Source organism: Panthera tigris, chromosome A1, assembly GCF_018350195.1.
Source record: "Panthera tigris isolate Pti1 chromosome A1, P.tigris_Pti1_mat1.1, whole genome shotgun sequence".
NCBI classification, from domain to species: domain Eukaryota; kingdom Metazoa; phylum Chordata; class Mammalia; order Carnivora; family Felidae; genus Panthera; species Panthera tigris.
This window is the reverse complement of record NC_056660.1, coordinates 143,327,639-143,337,248: the sequence shown is the minus strand read 5'-3', so window position 1 is coordinate 143,337,248 and position 9,610 is coordinate 143,327,639. Positions and strand designations below refer to the sequence as shown.

At 46.6% G+C, this 9,610-nt stretch overlaps 1 protein-coding gene across 1 annotated transcript in view; it reads left to right on the top strand.

Annotated features, from left to right (window-relative positions):
• Nucleotides 1–4,503: 4,503 nt before the first annotated feature.
• SERINC5 (serine incorporator 5) overlaps nucleotides 4,504–9,610 on the top strand; it is a 100,470-nt gene continuing 95,363 nt past the window's right edge. Inside the window, exon 1 of the mRNA XM_042989227.1 lies at nucleotides 4,504–4,695. Coding sequence (XP_042845161.1) covers nucleotides 4,669–4,695 — 27 coding nt within the window. The 5' untranslated portion in view covers nucleotides 4,504–4,668. The remainder of the gene's footprint in view (nucleotides 4,696–9,610) is intronic.

Sequence of the window (9,610 nt, the reverse complement as noted above, 5' to 3'; positions counted from 1 at the left end):
TCCAGGCTGTCAGCACAGAGCCCGACTCGGGGCTTGAATCCACAAACTGTGAGATCATGACCTGAGCCGAAGTTGGACGCTTAACCGACTGAGCCACCCAGGAGACCCTAGTGTCTCTACTCTCAACCATGAGAATATACTGTCTCTCCAGGTAAGGTGGATGGGATTGAAAAAAAAATTGACAAGAAAAAATGTTATCATTATACAATTTTGTGGTTATGCAAAGAATATCTTTACCATTTATAATTACATAAACGTTGACTTTAATTTTATGAACACTGTGATATGATTAGGTCGGCAAGATGTCAGATGGAATGTTCAGTGGGTTAAGATTTCAGACTACATGGGGGCGCCTGGGTGGCTCAGTCGGTTAAGCGTCCGACTTCAGCTCAGGTCATGATCTCGCGGTTCCTGAGTTCAAGCCCCGCGTCGGGCTCTGTGCTGATAGCTCAGAGCCTGGAGCCTGTTTCGGATTCTGTGTCTCCCTCTCTCTCTGACCCTCCCCTGTTCATGCTCTGTCTCTCTCTGTCTCAAAAATAAAGAAAGGTTAAGATTTCAGACTACATGAAACAAAAGATAATGTACAATAAATACAGTCAACAGATCGGGAAATAACAGCATAAGAATATTATTTGAAAATATGGAGGTAATAAGGGAAAACTGCTAAAATAATTGAAAGTGTTTGGCTCTGGAGAGGGGATTGAAAAGTAGGGTGTGGAGAAGGGAGATGCTATTTTTCATTTTATGTTTTGTCATGTTTTTGACATTAAAAAAAGAACAAAAAACAAAACCATTGTGCATATGTGAATTTAGCAGAAATAAAGGAGAATGCAATGACCAGAAAGAGTGGGGTAAGGACAATACAGAGCTCTGATTATTTTTTGCTTGGGGTCCCAAATGTATAGCTCTTTGTTTCTAAATGAAGACTTTGTTATTTATTGTAATTGAAATCAATACAATTTCCGCTAGTAGATTGAGGTCCCTAGAGAGTTTATAATGAAGATTAGAGAAATTTCTTCTTTTTTATTTAAAAACTAACAGAAGGGTTCCTGGGTGGCTCAGACTGTCCCACTCTTGGTTTTGGCTCAGGTCATGATCTCACAGTTCCTGGGTTTGAACCCTACATTGTGCTCCTTGCTGACAGCTTGGGGGTCTGCTTGGGATTCTTTCTCCATCTCTCTTTGCCCCTCCCCTGCTCATGTTCTTTCTCTCTCTCTCTCTCTGTCTCTCTCTCACAATAAATAAATAAACTTAAAAAAATAAAATAAAAACTAACCAAATGCATCACTAGGTTGTTTTTTTTTTTTAAAGGTGAGAAAATTTTAGGGAGTTAGAGTAATTAATTTTATTTGCTTTTAAGCCATTATTGAACTGGACACTAAATTATAATGAAGGTTCATGGGTGTTTATGACTAGCTATTTTCTTTAATAATATGAGTATATACCACTGTTGTTTTTAGTTCAGTGAGTGTTTTTTTTTTTTTTTTTTAATGTCTATTTATTTTTGCGAAACAGAGAGAGAGAGAGCAGGGGAGGGGCAGGGAGAGAGAGAGAGATACAGAATCCGAAGCAGGCTCCAGGCTCTGAGCTGTCAGCACAGAGCCTCAGAACCTTGATATCATGACCAGAGCCAAAGTCAAGACACTTAACTGACTGAGCCACCCAGGCACCCTTAGTGAGTGGTGTTTCAAACTCAACATTGACTTCTACTTCCTAAAAAGGAAAAACCAAAAAGAGCACTTCAAATTAGGGAGGAGAAAAAAGCAAATTATAAGCTGGTTATTTATAATATTTCATATATACATATATAATTATATTGCATAAAAGGAGCTAATTCAGTTAATTTAAGAAAATTTTTGTGGGGGAAATATTTCACATGGTGTGCCAAGAGCTAGTCTTATTAAAGAAGGTCTATTACTGCGTATTCCTGAAAAACCCAAATCAAAAGAGATGGACTGTAAAAGTATCTACATGTGAAGAACACCATGTATAACTGTCTTCCTTGAAAAAAGTCTTCAGAGTACTTAAAATAAAATTAAGGTGCCACTGTTTTATGTTATGTCTGCTGACATTACTTCTCTTCTTGTTAACTAACCACAGATGCAAAGGATGCTACCAACCAGCCCTTAAATAGTAACAGTACAGCCCTCAGAGCAAGGAAGGTGGTAAACCTCTACACAAGGCCACATGCCTTTGAAATCTTCCAGCAGGGATGGGGGAATCAGCTTGCACAGATTAGTTCTCAATATCCTTTAAACTTCTTTATTAATATCAGTCAGGGCTGCTATTCAGTCTGCTTAAGAAGGCCAGGCCCTGTTTGGCATGGTCTATAGGGGTGAGTTTATCTAATCCTTGGAGAGTGTATGTCATTCCTTCCTTCCTTCCTTCCTTCCTTCCTTCCTTCCTTCCTTCCTTCCTTCCTCCCTCCCTCCCTTCCTTCTTCCCTCCCTCCCTTCCTTCTTCCCTCCCTCCCTTCCTTCATGAGAGCGAGAGAGAGTGAGAGAGCAGAGTGATCTCGAGGGTGGGTGTGAGTTGGGGAAAGGCAGAGAGAGAGGAGAGAGAGAATCTTAAGCAGGCTCCATGCTCAACTCAGAACCTGCCACGGGGTTCAGGGCTCCATCCCATGACCCTGGGATACCTGAGCAAAAATCAAGAGACAGACACTCAACAAATTGAGCCACCCAGGCGCCCCTTGGAGGGGGCATTATTAGCCTTGTTTTGCAGATGATAAAACTGAGACTCACAGGTGGTCCAGCCAGTTCTGGGTAGAGTTAAAATTTGCAACTTCCTGACTCTGGAAGCTTGGGCTTCCACTATGCTTTTCTGTACCTTGTGGCAGGATTGACAAATCCCTGAGTTATTCTTTCATTAACTCCCCAGCAGGCTGGCAATGATAACAGTCACAGAACCCTCCCACATTAGAATTGATTTGGCAGAAAGGGCACAGGATTCAGGGTCAGGAGGCCTCATCCTGCTACCAGCTCTGCCTCTATCTATCCCAGCGGTCCCTGGTGAGGATCCTCTGCCTTCTTGAGCCTCAGCTACCCTAACTGGATAGGAGGCTTGGATCCCAGACAGCTCAAATGTACATAGATGTCACACCTCCCCTTTCCCAGAAGCTGTTTGGCTCTTCCCAGATGGACAAAAACTCTAGATGTCCAACTAATCTCCCCAGGTGAGAAATGGGGCCAAAGTGACCTCTGTTTGGGATGAGTTACAGGCCACCATGGAGCAGGTTGCTGCACTAGTCTGCTTCTATTTATGCTGTTTTAATTTTTTTTTCTGCTTTATTATTTCCAAATTTTAGTTAGAGCCACTTGTTGTTACTTTCCATGGCTCTGAGTAGGGCCTGCTCCATTATTTTTCTTCCTCTAAACTCAGGTATTTGAGATTCTAGGAGATCCTGTGCAGCTCATTAAAAACTCAGTTCCCATTAGACTTTGTATTCTCCAGCTTCTATTCTTCGAGAGAAGACACTCACTCCTTGGCCAAAGGCTCTGTCTTGAAAGCGAGCCCATTTAAGGGCAGGCTTTGCATCAAGTGCTAGGGGATCAGACAAGTGGATTCCAGTCCCAATTTTGCTTCTTCAGCTTTGCTGTGAAACTTTGGGCAAGTTGTTTAACGTGTCTGGGCTTTAGTTGCCTCATTTGTAAAATGGGTACAGTAATGTTTATTTTAAAGTAAAAGGGCATGGGGCAAAGTTCATAGTAACAAACTCCTCTTCTTGAAGTGGCTGCGAGGAGAGCAGATTTCGGTACGGAGAAAAACTAGGAGTGCTCTGTCTTCTGCATGTAAAAAGCGATTATTGGGGACCCGTTTTTAAAGTAGGTCGGGTGAAAGGAGGCAGGGATGCAAACCAAGTCCCTGGGCGGGGATGGAGGCTGGAAAATAGATCAACATCCAGGGAAGGGAGGAAAGGGCTCTCACTATATCGCCCCCAGAGTGCCTGGCAGAACAGCCAGGTGCCCATAGATTCAAGGAAACTTGGGCAGAGGGGCTTTTCCCTAAAGTAGTTCAGTTTTCTTGACAAAGGAGGGAGGTAAGGGATTTCAGAAACAGGAATCCAGGGGGTGTCTTCGTTGGCGCGAGGCAGACAGTCAACCCGCACTCGGTGGTCCCTACTGCGTCGGTTCGGTTCGGTTCGGTGCAGGTCACTCAGCAACCGTTCAGTTAAGGATTTAAGCTTTACTGGAGCTAGCAGCCAGCTCCTTGACTGGAGCTGGGGGTCAAAGGGGCGCTGCGCTCTCCTCAGGACCGAGCGCAGTCAGGCCGGCGCGGGAGCACGGGAGCGCCGGGCCCGCCCGACGGTGGGCGGACTTCGGAGCTCTCACTGCACCGGGAAGTGATGGCAGCCGCCCCGCCGCCTGACGCCAGCGGAAGTGCGAGCCCCGGGCGAGCCTGCTCCGCGGCGGACCGCCTGGGAGGGGGCGGGCACGGGGCGGAGCAAGGGCTGTCGTGGCTCGAGGGTGCGGGCGGGGTCTGCAGCGGCGGGGCGGGGTTTGGCGGCGGTTGTTTTCACCCTGGCGGCGGTGCCTGGCGCTTGGCTGGGGCAGATCGGCGTGGAGGCGTGAGCTGGTCCAGAAAGGGGTGATCGCGGCTGGAGGGAGCCAGGAGGGCCGGAGGGACGCGGGGAGCGGGCGAGCAAGCCCGTGGTCGTCAGCCGCCAGGATGTCAGCGCAGTGCTGTGCGGGCCAGGTGAGCTGGGGGAGCGTGCGGCGGGGTGGGGGGTGGGGGGGAGGTGGATCGGGCTACGGGGTGGGGAGCCCAGGCACCTACGGCTTCCCTGGGTGCAAGTCCCAGATCCACATCTTCGGCTGAAAGTGAGGCGGGTGGTGGGTCGCCCGGGACTGACACTGCGCAGTCTAAGTGAGTGAGTGCCTCGGGCCCGAGCGCGGCGCTCAGCCGTCGGGGAAGCCCTGTGCCGCGCGCGAGCTGGAAGGCACTCGGGGAAGCCCAAGAGGAGACCCTGAGGTCTTCCCGTCCGGTCTTAGGGACTTCGCTTAGGGCGGGGCAGGCAGGGCTCGGGTGAAGGATCCCGACTGGTCCTGGAGAGTGTCGCCGACCCCTCAAGGCAAGGGTGTGTGGGGTTGAGCCCCGTAGCCCACCAGGTTCTGCTTACCTGATGAGTCCAGAAAAATACGTACGTTTGGGCAACGTCTCCTTTCTCATGCGGTGAACAAAACTCGGGTCATATGGCGCAGGCAGTTTGCCCTTGGCATCTTGCAAGCCTAGAGCATTGGCTCTGTGCCTTCCAGAACGTCTCGAAACCTTGTTTCCGAAGTATGGTTCTCAGGGCCGCGCGCAGGGAAGACTAACCCAGCCCTGCTTCCTGAGTTTCCCGACGCAACCCTCGCTGCACGCTACCTGCTGCCTGGGCAGAGCTCGAGCCTTCCCGTCCCTTCTTTCAACTGAACTTGCCAGTTACCCTCATATAATATCTTAAAATATATTTGTCTACTTTGGATAGGCGACTCCTACTGGTTAGTAGCGCATCTGGGCAGAATTAGTAGGTTTTAACTCTTTAATGCTAATTTCACGCCTTCCTGCCTAGTAAGAAAAAACGAAGTAAGCAAAGCCTTCCGGATGTCGAACTCCCTCTTGCCTATCCTCCCTATTCTGTACAGCATTTCTGCACATAATTTTAATGGGGTGTTTTTGTTTGTTTGTTTTCAAATGAATGTAACTCCGGGGGCATTCAGGTACGGGGATATTCTTGCTTCCGAATCCAGACAACCTCATGGCAGTCAAAGCCTGCCGGTAAGTGATGCAGGGGTTAAACTGTGAGTTTTCGTTACTGGCCGATTATTCCGGCAGATAATACGCCCTCTTTCGAGTGGCCGTGTGACGCTGAGAGGTCTAATACTGTACCTGACATGCATTCGCGTTGTTCTTCTTGGAGATGAGGAAACTATTTTTAACTCGAGGTGTAATGCCTTGCCTTGAGTCCGGCAAGGAGAGAGAGGATGCTTACCCCCTTACCAGGGCTTCTGAGACCAATGTGGACTGGAAAAGCTATTTTCTGAATGTTCACAATCTCAAAACTTTGCACATCTTTCATTGTTTCCAGTTGCTTTCCAATTTGATGCCACACTTTCCATTATTTAGTAATTATAGATATTTAGGAGCATCTGTCCTCCCCTATTCCCTTGAAAGGCCCTTGAGGCCTTCTGTGACTCCAAACAGCTAATTTAGGGCTTTGAAAATGATTACCAGTACTGAAGTGGGTCTTGTAAAAGAATTACTGGTATGGTTGATATTTTGGCAGGATTGAAGGACTCGTTTCTAAAATCCCCCTCTCAGGACTTTGGAAAGAACCAAATCCTGGCCATTCATCACAGGAAAGTTAACTTCTGCTTTCTCTGGACTGCTTGAGGCAACACTGTGGTGGGTCTCAACACAGTGAGGGGGTGATGACACTATGATTTCCTACGAATGAGGCTGTTAGGTGTCCATTAAAAGGACTCAGCATATCGTAATTAAGTCTACCTACCTATTTATTTAAATTAATTAATTAACTGTGTTATTTGGTTTATCTTTTATTCTACCAAGCTTTTGTTTAATTTGAGCACCTACAAACTTTTTACTCACAGCATTTCTGATACCAAATGTGTGGGGTTTTTCCCCCCTCATACCAACCAGTTTCCCAACTCCCTGGACACCAAGTGGACATAAAACAATTCAATTCAATTATGACACCACCTGGATTTAGTGTCCCACAAGTTAAGGGCTTAGTTGGGTAAGACTGCCCCTAGCCCTGAATTTCAGAAGCCAGTCACAGGTCTCCTTGGCCTCCCATACCAGGGAGAAAGAAATAATCATATTTCTGGCTATCTCACGATATCATAACATCTGTTTTGTTCCAGGAGCTAGAGATAGGGCAGTGAGCCAGACAAAATCATCTCTGCCCTCAGGGGTCCATTTATTTGTGGGGGGGGGGGTATTCCGCAAACCATGTAAACAATGAAACAGTAAGTGCTAGTGCTGGAACAAGACCTGGTGGCAGAGTGCCTTTGGGTGGGACCGAAGGGAATCCAGGGGGGCTGGAGTATCATCAGTGAGGCCGGTGAGGTAGAGAGGCAGGCAGGTCCCGATGCGGCCAGGGACTGTCAGCTGCCTTTGGAGTTTGGGTTTTGTTCTTGTTTCAGTGAGAACTGTGGTTTGATTTACACTTTGATCACTTCGGGAGCTGTGAAGACTCAGCCATATTAGGGACTGGAGTGGAGGTAGGGAGAGCAGTCAGAGCTGTTCCTTCAGTGAGTATTTTTTAACTGCCCGTTCTGTGTGCAAGCAGGCTGCAGCAGTGAACAAACATGCCTCCTGATGGAGCTTAAATCTTGGCGATCTGCTGTTGCTATAGCCCGAGGAGGAGAGAGTGCGGTACCTTAATGTAGGCTGTTGTGCTTACAGTGGGATGTTGCTGGCTTCTGGGCAAATTTTAGAGGTAGAGCTGCACTTTTGTGTGGATTAGAAATAGGGTGTGGGGGGGCGCCTGGGTGGCGCAGTTGGTTAAGCGTCCAACTTCAGCCAGGTCACGATCTCGCGGTCCGTGAGTTCGAGCCCCGCGTCGGGCTCTGGGCTGATGGCTCAGAGCCTGGAGCCTGTTTCTGATTCTGTGTCTCCCTCTCTCTCTGCCCCTCCCCCGTTCATGCTCTGTCTCTCTCTGTCCCAAAAATAAATAAAAACGTTGAAAAAAAAAAAAAATTTAAAAAAAATAAAAAAAAAAAAGAAATAGGGTGTGGGAATAAGAACGATACTGTATTTGGCTCCAGCAACTGGATTGATGATGGTGCCATTTATGAGGTGAGATAGGAGGCTTAAAGGGAGGAGGAGGACATTAGGGAAGGAAGAGCCATAGTTGTCTTTTGGCTTTGTTACATTTGAGATGCCTATTATAAATATTTATTTGTTTATTTATTATTTATTTATTTATGTATTTATTTATTTATTTTGAGAGAGAGGGCAAGCATGTGCACATGTGTAGGGGAAGGGCAGAGAGAGACAGACAGACAGACAGAATCTGAAGCAGTGTTTGCACTATCAGCACAGAGCCTGATGTGGGGCTCGATCTCGTGAACCATGAGATCATGACGCCAGCCGAGGTTGGACACTTATATGACTGAGCCACCCAGGTGCCCTGAGAAGCCTATTATTATAAATTAAATGGAAAGGGTAAGTCACCAGTTGGATGTTTAAGTTGGGAGAAGTGTGAGGCTGGAGATAGAAATTTTGTGGGCTTTAACTGAGGACCATCAGGAACAATGTGTAACTCAGAAAAGAGCCTGGGCTATGGACTCACGTCTGGGTTTGAATTGGGAAATCTGAACAACAAGGGCGGTGTGAATGTGCACGTGTTACCTACCCTCTATTAACCTCAGTTTTCCTCAGCTGTAGAATGGGTGTAATAATACTTCCTGGGGTTATGAGGATTATATGTGATCTAGACATAAAGTCTCAAAGTACATGATTTAGCACACAGTAAGGAATCCCAAAACTCTTAGTTTGTTAGTGGCCCGTACCCACCTGCACCTCACCTCTAGTTCATCTTATTTTTGCCCTAACTCTGCTATACACTTAGATTTTGCTCATGCTGTTGCTAATGGATGCTAATGTAAGGAGAGATTACAAGAGAGAGTGGTCACTCAACACTTTCAGCCACTCAGCACTGTCGTGGTAGGCCCCTGAGGACTGGATGATGAACAAAGAAATTCCTTGCTCTCCTGGAACTTAAGGGCTAGTTAGGGGTGGAGGTGTGGGGGAAACTTGCTACAGAAAATGACACTATACACCGTCAGGTGAAATGAGATGTGTAAGTGAAAAATCCAGGGGTGTGTGGATGCCTCAGTTAAGCATCCGACTTTGGCTCAGGTCATGATCTCACGGTTCGTGAGTCTGAGCCCCACATCGGGCTCTCTGCTGTCAGTGCAGAGCCTGCTTCACATCCTATGTCTCCCCTTCCCCCACACGCGCGACGCTCTCAAAGATAAAAATAAAACATTAACAAATTTTTTTTAATTTTTAAAAAATTTTAAAAAAGAAAAAAAAGTCCAGACAATGCTTTCGAGGCAATTTGAGAATAAAGCTTGGCAGGGTTTATGCCAGGCAAGTATAAACATTAATGATAGTAAAAGCAATAGCTGAAGTTTTAATTTCATGTCTACAATGTGCTACCTGTTTTTACCTACATTATGTCATATATTTTTCACAGCAACCTTCAGGGGCAATTAATGTTCTAATTGGACTTCTTTTGCAGGGGAGGGAGCTGAAATACAGAGAAATAAATAATTAACTTGACTGATGTTACCTGGTAGTGGAGCCAGGCCTTGAACACTGGCCCACCTGACTCAAGTTGGGGCTCTTAACTGCAAGACTGACATTCCTCATTATGCTTGCTCTGTATAAATAATGAGTAACTGTTGCTTATTATGGTTGCCTATAAAGGACCAAAGGCAGTTGAATACACAGCTATTGGGCTGTTTTGATTGATATTGCTAGCTGCCAGTCGTGGGTGGATAAGGTCTAGCTTCTTCCAGACCAGATTTTGTTGTTCTAGCCAGCACCTGAAACAGGCCCCAACCTCCTTTTCTTAGAGCATTTACCAAAGAGGGCTTAC